At 59.2% G+C, this 25,572-nt stretch overlaps 1 protein-coding gene across 2 annotated transcripts in view; it reads left to right on the top strand.

Moving 5' to 3' along the window:
* KIRREL3 (kirre like nephrin family adhesion molecule 3) overlaps positions 1-15,740 on the top strand; it is a 469,815-nt gene extending 454,075 nt beyond the window's left edge. The window contains exons 11-17 of one of the 2 annotated variants that reach the window (XM_079763262.1): positions 3,510-3,610; positions 6,041-6,239; positions 7,722-7,757; positions 11,190-11,297; positions 12,700-12,809; positions 14,593-14,679; positions 15,284-15,740. In XM_079763262.1, coding sequence (XP_079619388.1) covers positions 3,510-3,610; positions 6,041-6,239; positions 7,722-7,757; positions 11,190-11,297; positions 12,700-12,809; positions 14,593-14,679; positions 15,284-15,727 — 1,085 coding nt within the window. In that variant the 3' untranslated portion in view covers positions 15,728-15,740. The remainder of the gene's footprint in view (positions 1-3,509; positions 3,611-6,040; positions 6,240-7,721; positions 7,758-11,189; positions 11,298-12,699; positions 12,810-14,592; positions 14,680-15,283) is intronic. The other variant, XM_079763263.1, reaches the window with a different exon arrangement.
* Positions 15,741-25,572: the final 9,832 nt, after the last annotated feature.

The following is a 25,572-nucleotide window of genomic DNA, read 5'->3' as shown; positions in this document are numbered from 1 at the left end:
AGATTCGGGGTCCCTGTTGTGAGGCAGCCTGGGCCACGGCCAGGAACCCAAGGTGCTTGAGAGGGTGAGAAACACTAAGGCCTGTGCCTCTTCCAAACTTCCCGCCGCTGGGTTCCTGGTGTCCTGCTTCGGGTCTGTCATGCCCCTTGCAAGCCTGCTCTCCCTCCCCCCACCCCCCAATCTGCCAGGGCTGAGCCGAGTCCCAGGTGGCTTCATCTCCACCCAGGAAGCCGCATCGATGCGCCCGCTTTGCCAGAAAACTAACCAGCTCGGTGCCCCCTTAGCCACCGCCCCCCCTGCTATCCCCATTAACCGGCCCCCCTCCATCTGTTTCCTTTCCTCTCCCCATTAACCGGCCCCCCTCCATCTGTCTCCTTTCCTCTCCCCATTAACCGGCCCCCCTCCATCTGTCTCCTTTCCTCTCCATGACCCCACAGAGAGGGGTTACCCACCCAGACCCCTGAGTGCTCCCGGGACACCTGTGCTGGGCAGAGCCCTGCCTCGGGGGCCTTCCTGCCTTTCCCGTGTGCCCCTAGGACGCCACCAGCAAATGGGCACCGCAGGGCTAAAAATAACAGCATCTGGTGGCGCCTCCGTGTATCCATGGCAACAGGCGGCAGCCTTTTCCTGCCGCTCTGGGTCTGGCACGCAGCTCGGGCGCCAGGCCTTGGTGAAATCTCACCCCCCACCCCCCCTCCAACCCCCAATGCTGGCCCATGACTCGCCCGGGACCAGCCAGTCTGGGGACCCTCTGACTCAGAGAGGCCTCCGGGGCCCCCAAGCCTGAAGCTTTGAAAGGAGCCTCCTTGTTTCTGGGGGAACCGGGCTGACTAAGGAGGGACTGACAACCCATTGTCCCTTTAGACATTCGGGGGTTCCCAGCAGAGATGTGAAGAGGCTTCCTGGGGAGGTAACGCACATCTTGGAGGGACGCGTGTCTCTTGGATGGGACACCCCAGCCTGGGCCTGGGCATCTGCCCAGGAGTTCGTCTGCTCCCTCCAGGGTCTTGCTCTCTCTCCCCCGTTCCCGCCTTCCAGTCCTGCACGAGCCCCCCCCCCCGCCCCCCGCCCCGGGTGGCGAGGAAGAGAATGCCTGAGGGATGGGAGTGCAGCAAGGGAGCTGTTTGCTGCTGCTGAACGAGGGGCATCTGGCCCTGAGGCGGGGGTGGAGTAAGTGGCCAGGGAGAGGAACCTGCCAGCCGCCCAGGCTCCTGCAGACCAGGGGGAGGGGCGGTGCAGCCCCCCGCAAAGGGGCCTGAACTGGGGGACCTGGCCTTCTGAAAAGACCCAGAATGATGGGGCTTTCTTCAGAACAAATCCGAGCCGCTGGCACCTCCAGCCACTGCCCTCTGGGGGTCGGCGGGCACAGGTGCGGGCTGCTTTGCTGGCTCCGGGATCTCAGGAAGGGGAGGCGAGCGGTGTGACGGCTGCACGGTGACTCCCTCAACCCCATCCACCTCGATTCTGAGTTCAGGTTTCTTTTACGAAGCCCTTTAACGGACGCATTTGCCAGAGAGCCCCCCCGCCCCCCCCCCCCGGGATGCCTAGCTCCTGGGAAGGGGAGGGGAAGTGGTATTCTGGTTTCATCACTTCCATCCCAGCCGCGGCACAAAGCCCGGTGGAGTTCCCGAAACGACAGGCCCTCCTGCCTCTTCCTGGCGCCGAGGGCTCAGCCCACTTGTAAAGCCAGCTGAGTGTGGAAGCCCTCATCTTGAGGGTCCCCCACATCTGCCTTCCCCAGCTCCAAGCCATTTGCATCCTGAGCTCAGAAAGTCACCTGAGTGTCTCCCAGTAGCTTTTTTTCCCCCTCGGCTGAGAGCTACTCATAGAAATGCAAATCCGGTTTAATTAAGGCGGCTAATAAACAGCAATTACGTTGGCAGCGGGTTTTTGTTTTGTTCCCAGCATCATATTACCTGTGCTGAGGTCCCTTTCTCTGCCTCCCTCGCTTCCTGCCACCTGAGCCCTGGCCTCTACCCAAAGGATTGGGAAGAGGGCACAGGGGCCTCCACCCTCTTACCCCTGGCTTCAACTGCCCACCCCGCCAGGGAGTTGGCTGCAGAAATGACCGGCCAGCCACTCCCACCATCGGCCAGGCCAGGCGGGCATCCGCCAGGAGCCTGGGGGTAGATAAAAGGCAGACGAGACCAGAAGCACGGCTGGACTTCAGGTAGACTCGCTAGGCTGTCGGATGCAGCCAGGGAAACAGGTACTCCAAGACCGTGCCTCGTCACACGTGCGCAAGCACACATACATGCACACACGCGCTCACACGTGGACACACACACATATGCACAAGCTGGATGAGAAGGTGTAGGGGTCAGCTTTGGAGCCAGGGTCTCTCCTGGGCCATCTGGGGGTCTCCTGAGACCTGTGTGAGAGGAAGGCTAAGGATGTGCCCATGCATTGTGCCTCTCCAGGGAGATTCCTTCCGCCCCCCTCAACATCACACACCATTTCTCCCGCGCCCTGCCTCGAAGCTGGGCCCTGCCCAGGACACCCGGTTTGTTAGGCAAGCGCGCCCTCTACTGGAGGCCTGAGAAAACGGCTTGGACTGGAACAGCTGGCTAAGGAGGAGGTGCCCGCTCAGCACTGCTATACCCTTCCTCCCCGGCAGCCCCCCACTCCCTCCTCAGGCTGACCACCTCCTGCACAAAGCGTTCCCGTTCCCTATCCTCTGAGCCGGCTGGCACTTCATCTGTTTGCTCCTGGGGTCCCAACACTCACCACCTCTTCTCACAGTCATTTCTGTTGTGGAGAAAGGGAGACCGCCCCCCCCCTCCCCCGGGCCCCCGCCCCCCTCTGGTTGTTTTAGCTGGTGGAGTAATCGAATCGATTTGTGACAGATTAACAAGAGATAAGAACCTAATTAAATTACATGCGTACATACGGGAACTCCACATGCGTGAGAGAGGGACAGAGAGTTAAAAGGAGGTGAATGTGGCACCCCGAGCTAAGGAGAAGGTAGGGCGGGCACCTTGGGGCTGCAGGGGGAGGTCAGAGCAGGTCGGTCAGAGCAGCGGATGCTCAGTCATTCGTCGTCTGCCCTGCTGTGCACATAGGTCAGAAACGCCATCTCCGGCGACGTCTCATTATAGGGAAGGCCCCTCATGTAAATTCTTACAGGTAGTTAAGGGGAGATGGAAGTTTCTCTGGAGCCCACACACCAGAGTAGCACATGTAGGGGTGACTCATTCTGAACCCCTGCAATGTCTTCTGGGCCTTCTGACTCAGAAGCATCCTCTCATGACCCCTTAACCTTTTGCACTCGGATGTCGAGTGTGACTCGACACGGTTAGCATTAGAATAAAGGAATCGAGAAAAAAAGCAAGCGAGTGCAAAGGGTTAAGAGGTTCGTGGAGGATGCTGGCACTTCACCTGGTTCGCACAAGCCTTCAGGACCTGTCTGCCGAATGACTGACGTCAGGAATGAACTGAGCCCTCCCAGGAGGGGCCCAGCCAGGGGCCTGCCCTTCCTGAACCCCTGACGCGATCTGTTTCCCCCACAGGCCCCCCCATCATCTCCAGCACCCAGACCCAGCACGCCCTCCACGGGGAGAAGGGCCAGATCAAGTGCTTCATCCGGAGCACGCCGCCGCCGGACCGAATAGTGAGTGCTCAGGGCGGGGAGGGGTTCGCAACAGCCCACAGCTGTGGGTGCCCGGGGAGTCAGCCACACCTGGGCTCCCTCTCCTCGGCCTGCCCACCGCCAGTAAATCACTCCCCTTTGCTCTCTGGGAGAGGCGTCATGAGGACAAAAGTCACGGGCAGTCGGTCTCCTCTCTCAGAGCAGGCTGTCCTGCCGGGGTCCGTCGGCAAGTGTGTTTCACGCCTCCCTGCCCTGGAGCTGGGCGCTGGCATCGGTAGTTCTAACAGAATTCTGCATCCTGGGGGCAGGGGAGCAAGTGGGGGGAGCAGAGAGCAAGTGGGGGGAGCCAGAGAGCAAGTGGGGGGAGCCAGAGAGCAAGTTGGGGAGCAGGGGGACAAGTTGGGGGAGCAGGGGAGCAAGTGGGGGGAGCAGAGAGCAAGTGTGGGGAGCAGGGGAGCAAGTGTGGGGAGCAGAGAGCAAGTGGGGGGAGCCAGAGAGCAATTGGGGGAGCAGGGGGAAAAGAAAGATACACGATTTCCACACCCTCCTGGGTTCAAGTTTTTGGCCAAGTCCTACGCAGAGTGCAGTTTATAGTGGCAAACCCCGCTCCGCGCCTCCAGAGTCCCCCTCTCGGCCTCCGTCATGGAGAATGAAAGCTGCCTCATTCATCAAGTTTTCTCTCTAAAAGTGTCCTTGTTCCCCCTGTCACCCCCTTCCTCAGAGCCGTATCTCCACGCAGTGCAGCCGAGGCAGCCCCATCCACGCCTACCCACCCCCCCCCCCAGGCGCTGGCAGAGGTGACAGGGAGCCTTGTGCCCCCGCCCGCCTGAAGCAGGGGGGGGAAGCCCAGGCCTAAACCCAGGAGGGTGAACACTGGGCGGCACTGGGGGGTGGGGGGGGGGCGAGGCAGGGATTGTGATTAGAAAGCCCAAGGCCGAGGAGGGTCCTCCGGGCCAACTCCAGGGACAGTTCTACTTCTCGTGGTCCAGTAGTGCCAGGGAGGCGTGGGGGCGCGTGCCAGGCTGTAAAGGAGGGTGCCGTCCTGTACAGGAGGTATTACTAGGGCGGTATTATTCTTACACACTCTCTCGGGCATTCCGTTAACTCGCTGAAAGAGCCACACCAAGATTGCAAGAATTCACACATAGAATGAATACCATACGCCTCCCCATTCCCCTCACTCTTTTTTTTTTTTTTTTTAATTATAAGCGCAACACACGCCCATTGTCGCCCATCCCCTTCACTCTCGCGCATACTCAGGCTTCTTCTGTGTAGAGTCTAACTCCAGCCAGCGGTGGGTTCTCACAGGGCGATTTCGGCCCCAGGGGATGCGGGGCGTCGCCTGGAGACACCGTGGGCTGTCACACTGGAGGGGTGCTGCTGGCTCTGAGAGACAAGGCAGGAAGCTGCCGCACAGCCCACGACCGAGAATGTCCACAGCGAGGGGCCTGAGCAGCCGCTCCGCTCCGGGGCCCTCGGAGCGCGGTCCTACCTGCAGGACCACATTCTCAGGAACCTGAGCAAACAGGGCGTGTGGGCCCCCCCCCCCCCACTCCCGTGCATGCGTGCGGGGGAAACAGCTCAGGGGAAATTCCGCCATCACCCCTAGAAACCGAGCTAGATTAAGGTGGTCACAGCTCTCAGAACATAGTTGTGTCCAGACATGACACAAAGGTAACAAAACTAGCCCCGGCCAGTCCCTCTCAGAGGTGAGAGCGCCGGCCGCCGGGTCAAAGAGCCGTGTGTCGGATTCCCAGTCCAGGGCACGTACCTTGGTTGCCGGCTGGATCCCGCACGCGCCCGAGCAGCCAATCGATGTGCCTCTCTCACATCAATATTTCCCCCTCCCTCACGCTCCCTCCCCTCCACGCTCTCTAAAAATAAATCAATGAAAAAAATATCCTTGGGTGAGGGTTAAAAAAAAAAAAAGTAACAAAACTAGAGTCAGCCTCTCTGGGCTGGTCCTCTGCCTCCAGCAGCCAGGGGGCAGCGCCAGGCTGGTGGGAGCATCCGGGAGACACTGGCACAGGCCAGCCCAGGGGGCTCCCGTCACCGCCCGGACTCTCTCACTGGCCTGGAGAGGGGTCCGATGCACATGAGGACCCTTCTGGAAGGACATGCCCCGCGAGGTGGCCCAGCTCTGTGTGTGCATGTACTAGTACGTGTGTACATGTGTGTGTGTACGTGTGTGTGTGTGCACGGCCTGACCCTGTGTGGGGTAGGGTGGGGCGCTGTGCGCATGTGCTGTGGCATGTGTTATGTGTGCGTGGTGCATGCACATTTGCGGTGTGTTGGGGTGTGCGTGTACCTGTGTGTGCGTGTGCCGGGGCTGGTGACAGCGGGCGTGCCTGTGAGCCTGGCAAGGCCAGCCCTGCAGCACGAGGCGACGCGGTGGTCCACATGCGGGTGGCCCAGGCGGGGTCTCCTCCTGATTCTGGCCCCCCCGGGCAGGCCTGGTCGTGGAAGGAGAATGTGCTGGAGTCGGGGACGTCGGGGCGCTACACGGTGGAGACGGTCAGCACGGAGGAGGGCGTCATCTCCACGCTGACCATCAGCAACATCGTGCGGGCCGACTTCCAGACCATCTACAACTGCACCGCCTGGAACAGCTTCGGCTCCGACACCGAGATCATCCGGCTCAAGGAGCAAGGTGGGCCGGGGACCCGCCCGCCCCGGGCAGGGCCGGGCCAGGCCTCCCAGGCCCTGGGGGCACAGAAGGCCTAGTGAGGCTTCAAGCGGGTAGGAGCCAGGACAGGCCTCAGTGTTCCGCTCACCCGTCACACAGCCTTGGGCCCGCAGGGGGTGGGGGGAAGTGCCCTCCCTGGCCCCGGTCCCCTGAGGCCAGGGGCGGAGCCCGCACAGGAGGCCAGGACACCAGAGGGGTAGGAAGCTGCTCAGGGAGGTGGCCTGTCAGGGTGAGGTTTCAGGGAAAGGGACCCCAGAGCGAGCCAAGTTCACGGCCATGCTGAGCCGCCAGCACCTTCTAAAGGCCCCGCTTGCCTGCGCTCAGCATTTACCTGGTCCGACGCCAAGGTGCCCTCAGGGCTGTGCGATCCGCTGACGGGGCGGCCTGCGACCCTGGGGCGGGACACAGGGAAACCCCAGGGTGGATGTGTTGGGGAACCTGGCCTAGCCAGTTAGCACGACAAGCCAGTCCAGACACCCCAAAGTCCCCCAGAGGCACCCAAGCTGAGCTAAAGGGAGGCGACTGAGCTGCCCTAACCACTGGGTGGGGGCGCCCAGACCCTCTGCCGTTCCCCTGGGACATGGGAGACGCCTGGACCAAGGGGCTAAGCAGGAGGCAGCCAGGGGGCTGTTCTGGGCAGAAGGGCTCAGTGGGAGGGGGCAGGGGAGGTGAGGAGAAGGAGGAGGAGAAGGAGGGAGGGGGTAGGTTCACTATGACCCTGGGTGCAGACTGCCCAGCTCCTGGTCATGAACTCCAGTCTCTGCTCCAAGGTCTCACATGGGGGGGAGGGTGCACAGAGTGGGATCCGGAGGCGCTCGGCGCAGCCGCGGCACACGGGGTCCTGAGATGGGCTGCAGACCTTGCCTCTCTGCCAGGGTCATCCAGGGGGTCTCAGCCCTGGCACTCTCTGACCGCCCCCCCCCAAGATGAAGGCCCCCCCACAGGCTGTCAGGCCCTGGCAAAGGCTCTGGGCCAAGCAGGTGGTCCCCGCTGGGCCCTCGGGCCCCAGGACCCTGTGGGTCACAGCGTCTCCCCACACCTCTCCCCTAACCGGTGCTGCTTCGCATAATGCTTTGCACATATTTTGCATAACATCATCCACACATCATCCCAAACCTCCGGTGCCTGTTGCTTCCCCTCCATGTCTTCCCCTTGGTGCCCCCACCCCCCATGCTCTCCCCTTAGTGTTCTCACCCCCCTCTCAGACCGCCCCCACTCCCCCCACCCCACTCAGCCTTGACTTCTCTCTCTGGCCCCTTTCCCCCCGAGTCTCTAAGTCTCTCCGAGTTCAGTTGGGATGGCCTGGGTCTATTGGGGAGTCCCGAAGGCATGATTGAGGAGGGAGCCCCCCTCACCCCAGACCCCTGCAGGTGGTGGCCCCCCCCAGTCCCACCCCACCTGCCCAGCCAGGCCCTGGCTGTGGACGCTTGCTTTATTTCCAAACAGGTTCGGAAATGAAGTCGGGAGCCGGGCTGGAAGCAGGTACGGAAGGAGACATGAGAGCTCCCTGGGTTGGGGGAAAGGGACCTCTCAGGGCTAGTGGGGGAGGGAACCCCAAAGGGAGCAGGGAGGCCTGTGCAGGCCGCTAACTTCTCCGCCCTCCCCCATCTCGAGGGGTCAGTGCAATCGGAGCAGCAGGGAGAGGGGTTCCCAGCCACATGGGTCAAGGAACCCCAGACGCCAGCCTCCTAGTCCACGGCCCCCTGCTTGCTGCAGGGACCAGGCTCCTGTGCCCCCTGCTCTGTTCCTCCCGTCCCTTCCCTTCAAGAGCCCTGGCTCCTGCCCTGTGGGGCAGCCTCCTTCTATCTCCATCTCTTCCTGCCCTTCCAGCTTCTCACATCATCACCAGCTCAGCAGGGGCCTCCGGGGGGCCGGGGCCTCCAGCCTGCTGTGGCCTGCGCCATCCATGCTAATCCATGCTTGCTCATGGCTGCCTGCTCCCACGCCTGCCATTCCCCAGGGCGCTGTCCCACCACAAGGCACCTCCCTCCACCGAGGCACCTGGCCCCAGAGTGGCTGTCAGGATCCCTGGGTTGAGCTGCTCTGTCTTGGGCCCCACAGGAAATGCCCCCGATCCGCCCCCCCCCGCCCCTCTGCCCCAAGCAGAAACCCAGCAAAGAGGATCAGGGCATTGCAAACCTGATCCCCCACCACGCTGGCCCGGAAGGAGCTGGGGCCGATCAGTTCCTTCAGCCCGCTTCAGGGGGGCACAGGCCAGCTCAGGATCAAGTCGTCAGCCTCCTGCTGTCCTCCCGAGGCCCCTCCGAGCCCCTCCTGGTGCTGGCCATGGTGTCTCCTGCCGTTTCTATCCCACATGTGCCTGCCCAGCCTCACCCAGAGGTCCCTGCCCCCTCCTGGCTGGGACTCCACCTCCTCAGATGAAGAGGAGGCTGAATGGGAGGGCGGCTCCTCCCTCCAGTCCCTCTCTCTCCGGGGCACATCGGAGGGGTGCTGTGTCCAGGACAGGACAACCAGCACAGCGGGCAGAGGCCAGACCCAGGAGGCCAGGCAAGGTCACAGAGGAATGCCACCTAACCACCACCCCACACCCCCCGCCAGCCCCCTCGCTCGCCTCCATCAGGCCCTCCTCTGCCCCTGCCCTCCTGCTCCAGGTAAGATGGTGCCTTCCAGCTGCAAACAGCTGAGGGACAGGTGGCTCACAGGATGCCAGAGGCAGAATGGGCTGCCCTGGTTCTCTAGTTTCACAGCTGGGCTCTGAGCGCCGCTGAGACAAGACCAAGTCATTCCAAGGAAACTCGCTAGGTATCCGAGGAGGACCCAGATCAAAGCCCAGATCAATCCAATGCAAAAGCACAGAGCCAACGAGCTCCCAACGCCGTTTCCCTCTCCTGATGGAATGGAAACCGGAGACGGAATCCTCCGTTTGTCAGAGCAAGGTCACCGAGGTCAAGTCCTTCGCTCCTGACTGTGGAAACCTCCCCAAGCACCTGCACTGTCGATCCCTGAGTGTTTGCCCCACCCACCTCCTCCCACCCTCCCTGCCCCTCCCACAGTGGCCCCGGCCACCAGCAGGCAGGTCACAAGGAGCTGGTGTGGTGAGTCCAGGGCTGGAAGGATGCACCGGCATAACCACTACCACCACCGCCGCCGCCGCCAACCAACGGCACCTTCTCCGGCCAGGAATCAGGGAACAACCGCCTCCCCCAAGCAGCATCTCCAAGGGCCAGGGTTGCAGTTTTCTTCTTCTTCTTCTTTTAGATATATTTTTATTGATTTCAGAGAGGAAGGGAGAGGGAGAGAGATAGAAACATCACTGATGAGAGAGAACCATTGGTCAGCTATATGCCTCCTGCATACCCCCCACTGGAGATCGAGTCCTCAACCCTGGGCATGTGCCCTGACCGGGAATCGAACCCTGACCTCCTGGTTCATAGGTCAACACTCAACCACTGAGCCATGCCAGCCAGGCTCTTCTTCTCTTTAAATAAGCTAACAATGAGAGGCTAATCCACAGCCCAAGACAAACAACTAGATGCCCCAATCATCCACATTGAGAATGTGGCGTGGGCTGGAGGGAGGCAGCACTAACACTACGAGGAATTGTCCTCCCTTTACGATCTAGATCTGCGACAGTCCTCCTTCCCATAGGGAAACAGGCCAGAGGCTGAATAGGGCTGGGGACCAGGCTCAGTTCTGAGGCCTTTAGCTGCATTGCCTCACCTGAACCCCATAGCACAGCCTTGTGTGGGTGGGGTAACCATCCCACTGCACAGATGAGAGAGGTTAAGTGAGTGGCTCAGAAGCAATGGCGTCTGGGCTGTACAGAGCCTGGGAGATTGGGCGGCTGCTGTGTGATACAGTGGACGGAGCTGGGCGGGATCGGAGTGGGGCAGAGTGGGGGTTGTGGGGGGAGGGACAAGAGGAGACCCAGATTTGCCCTGGCCCCACTGATGCTGAGTGCCCTTGACCAAGTCGCTTGACTTCTCTGGGCCTCCGTGTTTCCATCTGTCAGTGAGAGATGTGGACTCAGTGGGCCCTCAGGTCTCGGGGCCCCTGCAGTCTCTAGTTCTATTCCCCATGGACTATTCCGGGCCCCAAATCGTGTGCTCAGGCCCCCTATGCAGCCACAAAGGCCAGGGCTATCTGGAAGAGCACCCCGCAAACCCCCACCCCAACACCATCCTCCCTACCCTCATCTCTGCTGGGCTGGGGCAGGCACAGACCACAGAGACCCAACTGGGAGCAGGGCGTTGCCTAGCTGCAGTCCTGGGCCCCTTGAGAAAGGCTGCCAGGATGCCCAGAGGACTGGCCTAGGAGAGGAAGGAGCAGGACTTGGCGGGGGTGGGGGGGGGGAAGAGATAGCAGGGGAGGCAAGGAAAAAGGGCCCTTCTCCCAAGACGGGCCTCTGACACCTACAACTGCAGATGCCCAGCAGGCCCCTAGGGGGCGCTGCTCCAACCTGAGCACTAATTCTAAAGGCTGGGTGTCTGTGCCCAGCCTCTTGCAGCTGGGAAACAGACGAGAAGGAAAATGCAAACCGAACGGACAAGGACAGTGACCACAGTCATTTTCCAAAGACAAGCCAGGGCTTACGATTCTTCAGCCACTGCGTGATAGACCGGCTTAACCCCCGGAGACCTAACCGTGCCAGCCTTGCCTCTCACCTCCCCTGTCCCCTCCCCGGCCCCCCTCCTATGTCTGCTTGACTCCCTCTCCTACCACCACTGCTCCCCTGTCTTCCTCCTGCTCTCTCTCCCTCCCCATGTCCCACCTGAGCTGCCCTGTTGGACTCTACCTGGGCCTGCCCGGCGCCCCCTACAGGCACTTCCCGGAAGGGCCCTGTGCAGGGCTCTAGCCCCGCCTGGCAGAGGCTGCACCCCAGGGAACTGGTGAGGCCCCGGGGAGCGTGGGCTGTTGGATCCCTGGTCAGCTGTGCCTGCTTCTCTCCCACAGAGTCCGTGCCGATGGCCGTCATCATCGGGGTGGCCGTGGGAGCCGGCGTGGCCTTCCTCGTGCTCATGGCAACCATCGTGGCCTTCTGCTGTGCCCGCTCCCAGAGAAGTACGGGAGGGGACCCGGGATCTCGGGGAGGGGGACAGAGAGAAAGCCAGGCTTAGGCCGCCAAGAGAGCAAGGGAGCAGGAGGCGCCCTGGTGGTGCTGGGAGCTGCGGACAGGGATGGGCCTTGTGCATCTCCATACAAGCAGTGCTTTGCGGGCGTCGGGCACGGAGTGGGCACTCGGCCGAGGGGGAGCTGGACTGCACTAACCCCCACCCCCGACAGGGCAGTCGGCCAGCACTGGGGATGGCCCACGTGTAGCCAGAGAGAACGCTAGCAATCCCGCCCTCCGAGGCCAGCGAGTCCAACCTGAAAAGCTGGTCACCCACACACGAAAAACAGAAAGGAGTCACTTTGTACAGACTTTTACAGGCCGTCCTTCCGCCACGGGCAATCAAATCTCGCCTCCTTGAAGGTCGTGTGCGAGTTCCCATCCCGGACACAGCGCTGACGTCCCATGTGACGGACACACGCAGACGTGTCCGATGGGATGGCAGCTCAGGGGTGGAGACAGCGCAGGCACAGTGCTCTGGTCCCGCTTCCTCTACCTGGGAGCTTGGGCGGGGCCGCAACGACCCCAGCCTCAGTTTCCCCGGGTGTAACAGTCAGGGGGTGGGGGACCTGACTGGGGTGACCCCACGCAGCCCTCACACGGTGCTGTGAGCACAAGGCGGGCGTGAATAATCAGAGGAAGCCTGCCCCCTCCACCACGTGGCAGCCTTCGCTATGGGAGAGAGCTGGTGCTCCCCTTACGCCCCCTCCCCTCCACGCTAAGCCGCCGGGACGCCCCCAGCGGTGTGGTCTCAGGACCCCCCTCGCCACTCTCTCCGTGGAAACTCTAGGGCAGCAGATTTTAGCCAGAATTTTCTAACAAGTTGCCAACTGAAGATCGGCTGCCTCCTCTAGAATTCGCCCAGTCTCCATCCTGAAAGCACAGGCTCAGGAGCGGGACCCCCGCACGGCAGGGATATCTCTGCTTCGGGCGGGAGGTTGACCAGTAGGTCCTTTCTAACAGGTGCGTGATGCTCTGAAGGGGGAGCTCAGAGCCTGCTACAGGGGGTCAGAGAAGACCCCCAGAAGCGGGGAGACTTTAGTAGCATGAGAGGGCCTGGCTCTGTGTGGTGGACGAAGGGGTGAGGACAGCCTCATAAGCCCCAGAAATCGCAGTGACGGGCGGAGGTGCATGCAACCGGGAGCCCACAGGGGCAGAGCTCCGAGGCCCAGAGCCCTCAGCTCATCTAGACAGGGTCCTGCTGGCAGGTGGGACGTGGTGAAGCCACAGGGTTCCGGGGCTGGAGGGTAAACTCCGGGGGCCACGGTGGGGGGAGGGGCTGGCCATCTCAGGCCCTGATGCCCGAGGATGCAGACGGAACCTGTCATCTCCACGTTCCTATTTTATGTCCAGATCTCAAAGGTGTTGTGTCGGCCAAGAACGATATCCGCGTGGAGATCGTCCACAAGGAGCCTGCCTCTGGCAGGGAGGGCGAGGAGCACCCCACCATCAAGCAGCTGATGGTGAGAATGCTGTCCTACCCCCAACCCCCGCCCCAACCTCTGTGCCCCGAAGTCCTGGACGGCAAGCCCCCCGGAGCCTGAGGTGCTTCATGAAGCAGCGCATCGGTCACGACGCGCCCTTCCCCCCATAACAGACCGGGCACCTGCTCTCGGCCCACAGAGAATGACCCTGTGTCTGCTCTGCTGAGCTGGGGGTTCTAGAGACTCCAGAACATCTAAGGGGCTTGCACAGAACCTGGCCATTCGGTAGGGGGAGAAGACATGCATACATAGCCACAGGATGTTGCCATATGACTTATAATTCTACACACCTACACCCACAGATATCACAGATATTCAGTATATGCCCCATGTCCCAATAACACTCCCCCCCCACACACACACACACCAAAAAAAGTCTGCAAGAGGCATAGGTTCCTCTTCCGGAACTGACTTGCATACCGTAAGCAAATCAGAACTTCTCCAGCAGCCCACGCCTGCTCCTCCTCCCAACTGTGCACACAAACCTGAAAACACGGCTAGGAAACCCTCGCGGTGGTACGCTGCGGGGGGAAAGATCATGGGCTGCTCCGTGCCTCAGTCTCCTCATCTGGGAAATGGGGGTGAAAGTCAGAGTACACGGGCCATGCTGAGGGCTAAGGTGGCAAACCCCCAGAGCCTGCGGGGCACAGCAAGCTCTCCGGAGATGGCAGCTGTCTTGTGCAGAAATGCCACATGGGGAGCCGTTGCTGAGGTTATTCAGATTAATTAACACACCTACTGTGTGCTGCGTATGCTTTAATTGTTACCTTAAATGTAAGTGTTACTTTAATTCTCGGAAATTTAGGGCAATGCCACTGCATTCACTCCTCCGGCACCAACAGAACATTGGTAACAGCCCTACTCTGTGTAGATCAGGCACTGCACTAGGCACTGGCAAACCAAGGAATCAATCAAAAACATTAAATATAATTCCACCCCAAAAGCAAGCGTCTAGGTCAATGACCACAATACCGAAGGCGCTGTACCAGGTGTGCCGAGGGCCGAACGAGAAACAGGAAGTGGTCCTTTTCTTCAGCATTTTCGTGTCGGTTAAGGAAGAACACTTAGTACATCTACGTCATTGCTGTGTGGCCCAAGGTCACCGTGATTGACTGCGGCTCCTTCTGAATGCCTTCCCTGAGCCCAGCCCTGATGATACCCTGCTCTGCGGAGGGGGCCCCGGCCTGTGCCCACTGGTTGAGGTTCTGGAATGATTGATTTTTCAGAGAGAGAGGAAGGGAGAGGGATAGAGAGAGAGAAACATTAATGATGAGAGAGAATCATTGATCGGCTGCCTCCTGCACACCCCTACTGGGGATCCAGCTCACAACTCTGGGAATTGAACCCGTGACTTCCTGGTTCATGGATCGACGCTGAGCTACACTGGCTGGGCGAGGTTCTGTAATTATTTACCTACAGATCCATCATCCCGATGAGAACAGCTGTATCTTAATCTCTGTGTACCTGGCCCTTAGCACAGTGCTTGCCCTGAAAATTCGGTAAATGCTCAATGAATTGAACTGAATCAGCCAAGTGAGAGCTCTGTAGGAAAGTAAGCTCAGTCTTAGAGACCTGCCCCTCACCCACCTCCCCACCCCCTCACCCCCACTCCTGAGTCCTTCACCTGCCTCCTGTGGGTGGGCCGGGCAGTGGGAGGCAGACATGGCAGGCTTCTTTCGAGTTGGCCTCTCCGTCTCTTCCTTGGGGCGAGTGGACGTTTGGCCCACCTCCTGCCCGCTGAGCAGCCATCTTTGGGTTGCAGATGGACCGGGGAGAATTCCAACAAGACTCCGTCCTCAAGCAGCTCGAGGTCCTCAAAGAAGAAGAGAAGGAGTTTCAGAACCTGAAGGTAGGCCTGGGCCCCGAGCTGTAGGACTGGGTGTCACCTGGCCTTCCGCGCCGAGGGCCCAAGCCCCTGTCCAGACAGACAATGGCAGCAAATAGCAGAGCAAGGCCAGAGATCACCTTGGGGACAGGTGCCTCTGCTCTCCCTAAGGTGGGGACCCTCCCCCCTCCGCCCGCCACCCCCCCCCCCCACGAGCACCTGCTGTCTCAGCCCCACACTAAGGAAGCAATGAGTTCAGGTTGAGGTCCCACCATTCTCCTCTCCCACGGCCTTTTCACAGATGCATCTGGAAACTAAGTATCCGTGTTCTGGACACACACACACACACACACAAAAAAAGCAAAGTCTGGTTCTCAAAGGACCTTGCATTGTGCTGACATAACTAAACGTACCCCACACCCTCCCTGCAGCGCCCTCCCTCTGGGCTGCCACCCGAACACCTGGGAGCCCTCTCTTCTCCAGGGTAACCCTTCCAGACCCCCTCCCCACTGTCCCCCCTCCCGTCTGTCCGCACCCCGCCGTCCAGGGTAAGGAAGGCCGGCTCAGCCTAGGAAGCTCAGCGCAGCCTGCCCGCCCCTGACGCTGCTCTGCTCTGATCCCACCCCAGGACCCCACCAATGGCTACTACAGCGTCAACACCTTCAAGGAGCACCACTCCACCCCCACCATCTCGCTGTCCAGCTGCCAGCCGGACCTGCGCCCCGCGGGCAAGCAGCGCGTGCCCACGGGCATGTCCTTCACCAACATCTACAGCACCCTGAGCGGCCAGGCCCGCCTCTATGACTACAGCCAGAGGTTCGTGCTGGGCATGGGCAGCTCGTCCATCGAGCTCTGCGAGCGCGAGTTCCAGCGGGGCTCCCTCAGCGACAGCAGCTCCTTCCTGGACACGCAGTGCGACAGCAGCGTCAGCAGCAGCGGCAAGCAGGACGGCTACGTGCAGTTCGACAAGGCCAGCAAGGCCTCGGCCTCCTCCTCCCACCACTCGCAGTCCTCCTCGCAGAACTCCGACCCCAGCCGACCCCTGCAGCGGCGGATGCAGACTCACGTCTGAGGATCGCGGTCCAGCCCCGGCAGGCGGGGAGGGGAGCGGGGGAACTGGGGCCACCGCACATCCTGGCTCTCCAGATAACACGGGGACTTTGTAGAGGACCCCAGAACCGGCAGCCTCCAGGACAGCCCGAGTGCCTCTGCCCCCTCAGCACCCTCCTGCGAAGCCCCGATCAAGCACAAATCTGGGTCCCCAGCGGCCGCGGCAGAGGCGCGAGGTGGGGGTGCCGGGGGAGGCAGGAAGATGCAGCTGAGCGCCCTGCTCCCTGCCGGACACTGGCTGGTCCCCAGCCCTTTCCTGGAGGCCCCTCCCGACCGCTCCTCCCACAGGCACTAGAGGCAGCTAGAACTTGGCTTTAATGAAACTGCCGCTCACTCTCCAGTCTCCCCGTGAGCTCTGCCCCTTTTGCTGCCCAAAAGCTCTCCCCCTGCACCTGTGCCCCTGTCCAACGCTAGGGAGAAGAAGCAGGGGGGGAAGGCTTCCCCGGACACGGAGCTGCCCCAGCGCCCCAGCGCCCTCTGCTGCTCAGAGCCAGGCATGGCCTGGCCACAGGACCAGCTCTCACACCCTGGCTGGCAGCCTGCCCCCAATTTGTTCGGTGTTTCTCGTGTCCATACTCTTGCAGTTCTGTCCCTGGACTGATGCCTCTCTGAACTCTGAGGTGGGACCGGCCCGGTCAGAGACTGGTGTCCTGGGAGGGGGGGGAGGGGGGGGGATGTGAGCACCTCACCTGACACGCCCCCTCCCAGGCTGTGAGCCTCGCGCCTTCCCACCCGCCCTGCTTTGCATAGTCCCCTCTCCTCTCCCCGCACATCTGAGTTCATACAAGGGGTGAGGGTGCTTCTTTGGTCACGGGACAGTGTTTCCTGGGAGAGGTAGGTGTGAGGGGACTAGAGGTCAGGGCTTTAAGATGATAACAAGATGGGCTTTCTCAGCTGATGAGACTCCAGGGCCCCGGATCCACACCAGGAGCCGTGGCCCTGTCTTCAGGGAGACTCTGTGGGCAAGAGAGAAAGCCTGTCAGCGCCTCCCCGCTCCTGCTCAGCGCCCGAGAATAAATGTTAGGGTTGTTCCTCCAGCTCATTCGTTCTTCCCTTTTGTTCCCGCACCGCCACCGGGGGAACCCAGCGCTCTGGGGCCCACGGCTCTTTGCCCTCGTTTGATCCGATTTTCCTAGACAATGGAGGCAGCCCGTCGCGCTGGTTGTGGTGGCAGCCCAGAGCTCTCCGCGTGGCGGTGCCCAACCAGGAGGGGTGCAAAAGCAGGACTCACCAAGCACCTGGCTCATGCCATGTCCAGCTCAGGGGCCACGTGGCCCTGCTGGGCCCTGGAGGGTCACTGGAGCTCTTTCCGCAACATTCTGCAAGGGAAGTGCCCTTCTTTGGGGGTTCAGGGGAGGAGGCCCTGTTCCAAGCATCAAGGGCATCAAAAACCACAACCCTCCAAGACTGGAACCACGCCCCAAGGGTGGCCTCGCTTGGGTGGGAAGCTTGCTGTCGTGACAGAAGAGGGGAAGGGATGGGTACACAGAGGCAAGTTGTAGAGGGCTCGTTCAGGGAGCAGGAGTCCAATGGAGCTTTGGAGAACCCAAAGAGTCCCTAAGGTTGGCGTTCCCCATACGTTTTAGACCCTTCTCCAACTCCCTCTGTAGTCCTGACCATCATGGGAACCTCCACCACAAAGGTCTGTGTTTCTTTCCATACCCCGAGTCCTCGGATGGCCCCAAACCACAGGTTTGCCCGCCGCCTTCTCAGCACCTCCACCCAGGAGGATGTTGAGTTTCCACACGTTTCCTGTCGCTGCAGAACTCCCAGGGCCCCAGATGGCTTCCTTTGCGGCCCCCAAGCCCGAGGGGGAAGAAACTGATGAGAAGTAGAAGTATACACCCCAGTCCCATATCCTGCTTCTCGTACCATTCTGGCCTCGCCCAGATGCCAGGGTATTGGCCCCTGAGCACTCTAGGTTAATCTTGACGCGACTTCTCCTTTCCATGTATGGGTTTGCCTTTGCCAAAAGGGAACAAGATCCCAAGACCAGATGCAAAATGCCTTGGTGGGCTAGAATAAGGAAGGGTGACTTCAGAGGGTTTGCCCACTCATTCGTCTGGTCTTCCCCGCCCTGGACGTGGGTGGGAAGTCTTCCTCCTAACCCACACCACAGCCTTCCTTGCCCCTTGCCCTCTGCCCCCCCCCCCACACACACACACACACACACACGCCCATACACAGCTCTCATAATGGGTTGAAGGCGTCCATTCTTTCCGGAAACCCAAGGTTATGACTCAGAATCTCCAGAAGCACAGGGAAGAAAGCTGTTCTCCCGGAGAACAGACGGAGCTGGCCTCCCGTCCTCCTGCGGGCACTCCCCGAGTAAGAAGGTGGACTGTCGTGGAAGGGAACAGAGTCCTGACGGGGCCGAGCAGTCCAGACTCAGCCAGCCCGTGCCCAACACCCTAAGTTCCTCCAATGCACAAACACAGCAAAGACTGCCGAAGGGACGGGAGGTCGGGGGCCAGGCCTTCCTTGGCCAAAGCTGTGTATGCGTGTGTGTGTGTGTGTGTGTGTGTGTGTGTGTGTGTGTGTGGCAGCGAGCAGGGGAAAATTAGCAGCACCCGGGCTTCTGGAATGTTGAGGCGTTGGGAAGAGCCTCGCCTGAGCTGTGTGCATCCCTCAATTGTCTCCAGCCCTACGTACTTCTCCCACAGGAGCGAGGGTGAAAAAAAGCTGGTAAAGGAAGGTGTAAAAAAAAACAACTTTAAAGCCATGGGTAGCCCTGAATTCCCCTGTAGGTGACTTCAAATGAACTGAAATGAGTCCACATTGGTAACCTTACTGAATGCTCACAATTCGACCAAGTCTGACCATCTTACAGGCAAGGGAATGAGGCTTAGAGAGAGGCCGAAAGACTTGCCCAAGGTCCCAGAGCGAGCGGGTGGCACACAGGAGATTTCAACACCCGTGATTTCCTCTGTAAAATGTGCCCACCCCACAGTCGCGACTCAAGGCCACTGTCATCGGAGACGGTGATGAACCGGCCCTGTGGTCAAGGCCATCTGCTTGCACCCGCTCTGGGGTGGCGGAGCCGGGACGGAAGGCGGGGCTGGCATCCTCCACCTCCAGTCCCCGAATGACCTGGAAAGACCACAGCTCCCCGGGAAACAAAGCCATTCAGTGTATCAGGTCCCCCCCTCCCCGACCAAGGCCAGTGTCCAGTTTGCTGATAGTTTTTAAATTCACTGTTGGCTCCGAGTCGCTGGCCGGGAGCCCGGTTTCTCATTCTCAGGCTCGCTATCAGTCTGCGGTGGCCAGGGTTGTTTCCACCACCTCTTCAGCTTTCCCGGGACAGGAAGCGCTGTCGCTGGAGGAGCTGAGGACCGCATGGGATCCGGGCCTGGCCCAGCCTACGGACACCAGTGCTGCAGAGCCATAGGCCTCGGGGTTTCCGGAGAGGAAGGCACCCGGGGACATGGCCGCAAGCACGCTGCTGTCCTAGGGAGATTTCTCAGCACGGGAGTCGCATTTCTCTCTTCCCGTCGGTAGGGGGAGGGGTACGGACTGTGTATGGCATTTGCTATCTAGGAATCAGCAGGAAAATCCCAAGGTACGAGCCCCAAGTTCAAGGAGCTCTTCCCAGGTACTGTGTGTGGCCTGTGATGGCACCAGAAGAGAAGACCAAGGCCGTCCTGCAATCAGTTTCTTCTCTGGGAAGTTTCCCTATCGGAGAAACTCTTTATTAAAATAAAAGCATACAGATTTAAATAAAAACCAGCCTCATGTGCATATAGGTTTTTGTTTAACATGCCACTCGGTGTGCCTACCTGAAGGAACAAAACACGTAGACATCAACCTGTGACATCTCAGCCAAGCCTTGAATGTGACTTCCCCTTTGAAAAAAAAAGTCTCTTAGGAGCCTCTTACCTAAGTTGTTTGCAGATGTGACCACGTGCCAGCCGTGTGCTGCGCGAAACATCAAAACTGCCAGCAACCTTGGAGAGATCGATCGCTGATAGAGACCTCAGCCTGACCTTTGCTTCTCACGCCCAGTAAGGCTCCAAGGCCTTTTCCCTGACTCCCTCCGCTTCGGTCTTCCTAACTAGGCCATCAGCTGAGAAAAACCGAGGAAACTTCAAGCTACCCTTCTTCCTAAAAATAAGGACTTCTTTTCCCCGGTGAATCCATTGTTGATGTAGGAGAGGATCCTCCATTCTTCCCCTGACTGCTGTTCCTCCTGGTTCCCTCTCCCCACCCCTCTAAGGGCTGGTCTCTGACATCCATGGAAATCTTTCGTTACCACGGACCCTGCAGTTTTACTCCCGCCCTAGCCCTCGTCTTTTTTTTTTTTTTTTTAATATATTTTCATTGATTTCAGAGAGGAAGTGAAAGGGGGGGGGGGGGAGAGAGAGAGAGAGAGAGAGAAGAACATCAATGATGAGAGAGAATCATTGATTGGCTGCCTTCTACACTCCCCCTCCCAACCCCCATTAGGGGCCGAGCACGCAACCTGGGCATGTGCCCTGGCCAGGAATCGAACCGTGACCTCTGGGTTCATAGGTTAACGCTCAACCAACCACTGAGCCACGCCAGCCGGGCTTAGCCCTCATCTTTAAAAGGCCTTTTGTGAACACACACGGTTCACATTGACTGTGGTCTACATCCCTGGTGCCGATAGCCGCCTGCCATTCCATGTTCCCAGCTCTCCCCTCTGGAACAGTCCGCTGAGCCTCCCCACAGGGCTGGGGCCTCCTCCACCCCTGGGCCACCAGTGCTCCCGGAGCCCACAGACCGGGGAGGTCAGCCATGCAAAGGCATCTAGCTCCTTCGGCTGCTTCTTCACCTCGTGGCCCTGGGAAATGTCTCGAATTGCCATGAGAGCACTCAAGGGTGCCCTTTATAGCTGTCTTTCTTGTGGTGAATCTAAAGTTCTGGATTCAAAGACAAGGTAGGCGACGTCTCAGGAAACAGGACTTGGGAGGACTGGGGTCTTCGTAAGTGAAGCTCCTGTGACATCCGCTCCTAGTGATGCCAGAGGAGAAGTGCTGCTTGGGATAGGACCTGAATACAGGGAGTCTCCCCCCGAAGGTCACCCCAAAGTCAGGTCCAGGTCACCCCAAAGTCAAGTTCAGGTGGACTACGTTAAAGATACTGCCTTTGCCTGCCTTGTAAGAAAATGAAAAGGGCCCTGAGTCTTGATGCCCACGGACTAGAAAATACCGTATTTTCCGGCGTATAAGACGCCTTTTTAACCCAGGAAAATCTTCTCAAAAGTCGGGGGTCATCTTACACGCCGGGTGTCATCTTATAGGGCGGGTATATCCCAAACTCTATATTTTAACTGGAAAAGTTGGGGGTCGTCTTATACGCCCAGTCGTCTCATACGCCGGAAAATACGGGTACATTTGTGACAGTAACGAACTTGGGAGAAATGCTGAGGAACGAAGGCAGCAGGCACAAAGTGAAGTGCATAAGGATTCAGGGCTTCCGTAGAAGAGCTTTTAGATACGAGTCCCCATTCGGCTTCTCACCGAAAGTTTCTCTCGCTCTCCTGCCAGGCAGGCGCCTCCAGCGGGGCACAGGCCACAGAGAAAGAGAATGAACAGATGGCTTTCTGAAGTTAGGGCTGAGACACCCAAAAAGGTCAGAGGGTTTAGACATCTCACCGACTGAGACTGTCTCCTCACCCTCCGTAGAGAGAGTCTCCCCACTCATTTCCACGCTTGTGATTTCTTCCCCTCGGGACAGAAACCCATTTTCAAGCAGGAGAAGATACTCTTTAAGCGTTAAAGTGGGTGATTATGTAAACAGTGTTTGAAGGAGCCTCAGAATAATAGATGGTTCTGGAATAGCTTAGTTCAGTGATTCCAACTTCAATCCCCCAGTGTGATTTCAACATCGGAGCCTTCTCTCATTCCCTCCACCCAACTCCACCTTCCCAGGCTTGCAAGATTCCTGAGAGGAAGCCGTGCCTCGGTTGAGGGGTGGGTGCCCTTGGAAATGTTAAGTTTTCCCCGGGAACCTGGAATCTGCCTTCCAACGTTCGTTTTTTTCCTAGAAACTTCTGTCAGATCCTCTGTGCTCACCCTCACAGACAGGACTGTGATCTCTCCCACCCGATTCCAGTCCTGTGTACCCCCTTACGTGAAGGAGCGGAGCCTTCCGATACATTTGGGCTCCCCCCATATCTGACAACTGAGACATTTCATTCAACTGAGACATTCCCGCCTCATTTCATTGGTGCAAAATCCCCAAGACCTCTAACCAGAGAGGTAAACTTGTTGAGAAAGAACTGGAATGGCAAACAGGCTGTAAACACACACACACTCACACACACACACACACACACACACACACACACACACACATCCTTCCTTAAACTTCTAAGTTGGAAGAATTTCCCTGGAACCATGTCTGGTACGGAACCATGGCAATGCTCAAAGCTAACACATAGCTTTCTGAAGCTGTGATTAAGGCACCAGAAAAGATCAGAAGGTTTAGACATCCAACCGACCGAGGTGGTCTCCTCACCCTCTGTTTAGGAACCTACCGTGTGTGGTACGTGTGCCGCGTGCCATCGAAATGGATAACGTCTCCCCACACCCCGAAGAAAGGCGTCTGCCTTCAACGTGAAAAATCACTCCCAGAGAGCGGTTTGACCTCGCTGCTCATTGTTTGGTTATGCAAAGCCTGCATTTGAGTCATTTCGCTGGTGTGGTACCCTTCCTTTGCTTGTGGGTGACAAAGGCTTTTCGGTCAGCAGGAAAGGTTACTCTGTTCCGGGCAACTAGTTGACCCTCCAGCTGTCCCTCACCTGATTCGTTCCCTTTCTGGTATTTCCCATGATGCAAGGCAGCTTTCCAATCTAATATTGATATCATACTTTACAGTCTACCAGGGGTCCTCAAACTTTTTAAACAGGGGGCCAGTTCACTGTCCCTCAGACCATTGGAGGGCCGGACTATAGTTTTTAAAAAAACTATGAACAAATTCCTATGCACACTGCACATATATTATTTTGAAGTAAAAAAAACAAAACGGCAAAAACACCTGCATGGGGCCCGCGGGCCGTAGTTTGAGGACGCCTGGCAGTGCGCCCATTCGATCCTTGAGACCTCACGCATGCGCGATCACTGGCAGCTGGAGGAGCAGAGGCCCGCTGGGCTAATGACAGGACGGCGGGAGTCGAACCCACGTGGCATCCCACCGCCTGCAGTGGTTGCGGGCATCCCACCTTTTCCCGCCTCACAGACCTGCTCCAAGCTCCCACTTTTCGTAGACTAGTCAGCCTGCGGGGGCGTACTTATGTCCTTAGAAAGGGAAAATAAAAACCCGAGGTGTCCAAAGGGAAGGCGCACCAATTGATGTGAACACAAAGTCTTTCCATGTGTTCGTGGGCTGGGTCAAAGCCCAACTCCTTGCCGAGCTCTGGCTGAGCTGGGGGGTCCCTTCCCTTCCCAGGCCTCTGTGCAGGGCAGGGCTTGTAGGGGTCTACACTGGACGGGCAGGTCTCTGTCACTTCCCCGCTTCCAGGTCTGGTCCCCAGGCCCCCAGAGGGGGGGTTCCCCACAGGACACGCTGCCGGGCAGGCTCCACCTCGGATGAGGCGTGCCCTGGCCGAGCCCCAGAGGCCTCGCTCAGCAGCGACCATCGCTGCCAGATTCCCACGGCCACCAAGCCGGCCCGCGCCCACCAGACAGCGCATGCGTACCGTGCCGCCCCCTCCGCGCCCCTCCGCGCCCCTCCGCGCCGGAGGGCGGGGCCCGCTGTGCCGGCTGCTCCTCCTGCGCGTGCGCCTGGTTAATGCCTCTCCAGGATGCAGGGGATTAGGATGGGCTTTGCTCGCAGACGGTGAAGTTGAGAGACGCGTGAGGTCATCCCGGAGTCTAGACTGCTAGAGCAGTGGTTCTGAGTGCTCATTAAAATTCCAGATTCCTGCGCCCCAGCGCCCTGGGTAAGCCCCAAAAACCTGCGTTCTTAAATCGCCTCCAGATAATACTGCTGCAAGTGGTGCTCCTTGGCCGGACACACCCTCTGATTTCAAGAAACGTAGGAATTGGGAGCCTGGGCGCGGAGAAATGATAGATCCTACATAATGACGTGGAGCGCTGGTGTAGAACCCAGCCTGGGGACTTGCGCTCGGCTGCCTGCCCCTCCTGTTGCCTTCCTGCCCACTCGGTTTAATCAGTCCCAGGCAGGCTGGCAGGCAGATCGCTCACACTGCTGGGCTAACTGCAGGATGCAAGTCCCTTTCTCAGGACCAAGGAGCCCCACCCAACCACGCCACATCAGAGCTCCCCGCTCAGCCGTGACTCGCGGCCCGCGCTGCCTCAGTCTGCACCCCAGAGAAAGCTGAGCCCACACCCCAAGGGAACAGTGGACGGTTTGGGTGTGTGTACCCCATCCCCGTACACACTCTTGTCTGTATGCAGTCATGAAGGAATGTGTACGCCATCACAGGCATAACCCAACAAGAATGTAAAATGCTCCCGTGTCTACAGGCATGTGTGTGTGTGTGTGTGTGTGTGTGTGTGCGCGCGCGCGCGCACCCGCACATGTTGCATCTGGGGGGCCTGACCCATCCATGTGTATTGGATTCTGGCTCCAGTGTAGGCATGTTCAGTAAGGGGCAGTGACCCCAGTCTAGGACAGCTGGATCCTATGTGCTGACAGACACTCTCAATGGCCCTGGATGGGGAAATCGATACTCCCTTGCATCCCCTCACGAGAAGCAGCTGGGGAGGCATCGGGGAGAAGAGCTGAGATCCCTGTGCCCGTGCTCACACCCTCCACACTCCACACCCCCAGCAAAAGCCCGTGTGGGGCCCTATTTGCTTTCAGAACTCCCCCCGCCCCTCCCCTGGAGGGAGAGCAGCTAGCAAGTATTTCTGCCAGGTCCCATCCCCTGCAGGGTCCTCGGGACCGCTCTGTGGGTGTTCCCGAGGCCACGCCAACCCTGTCAAGAAGTGTCCCTTTCCTCTGATCCTCCCGATCTCTGCCCTTTTCTCTCTGTCCTGTCCCAGCCCAGCATCAAAACCTCAAGGCTGCAACTCCTTCCGAGAAAGCCAGGCACACAGCTGTGAGCCCCATTCCCTGGGAGGGGGGGACGGGGAGGGGAGGGTCCGAGCTCTCCCTCCTGGCTCCAGATGTAAAGAAACAGCTGTGGGGTGGCAGGAAGCCCAGCTGGCAGCTCCGCAGGGCTTGGAAAGATGGAGAACATGGAGGGGAGAGACGGGCAAATGGCAGGACTATCAGGATTCTAGAGACCCGGGGGGGGGGGGGGTGTGCATTTCACCCCCCTGGCCTGGCAACTGGCTGGCAGGCCTCGCCAAATCCCTTAGCTGCTACCCGGGCCCTGCCCATCCCGATCTTGGCAGGACCTTCTGTTGTATGATTCCCAGTTAATCTGAGAAGGAAAACTTGGCTTCCTCTGTCTCACTCCACCCCTGTCCTCAGACATCGCCCTGCACGGGATTTTTGAAAGTACAAGCTGGCGAGAGAAAGGAAGGAAGGTGGGAGAGGGTCCTGCCCCTCCTATCGGGCATCCTCCTGCCCCTCCCCGCCTCTAGGAAGTAAACCAGGATGCAGGATGTCAGCAGGGTGTCTGGCAGGTAGGGCTGCTCTGGGCACCACCTGCTCGCCTCCTACGCCAATGTGACAATGTATGCCTTGGCACCAAGCACTGGCCTCCCAAGTGAATTTCCTGAGGGACCGTGGCCTGCTCTGGGTCCCACGGGTCTTTAACGAGCCTGCCCACTGCCGGAGAGCGACCCATCGCCGCGGCCCACCACCCACCCACGCACCCCCTCCCCCACCCCCAAATCTGAAAGGACACCGGGTATCACAACGGCTTTGTTT

This window comes from Cnephaeus nilssonii (assembly GCF_951640355.1).
Source record: "Cnephaeus nilssonii genome assembly, chromosome: 22".
Taxonomy (NCBI): domain Eukaryota; kingdom Metazoa; phylum Chordata; class Mammalia; order Chiroptera; family Vespertilionidae; genus Cnephaeus; species Cnephaeus nilssonii.
Note: the sequence above shows the minus strand (reverse complement) of the source record. Positions and strands in the feature narration are given on the sequence as shown.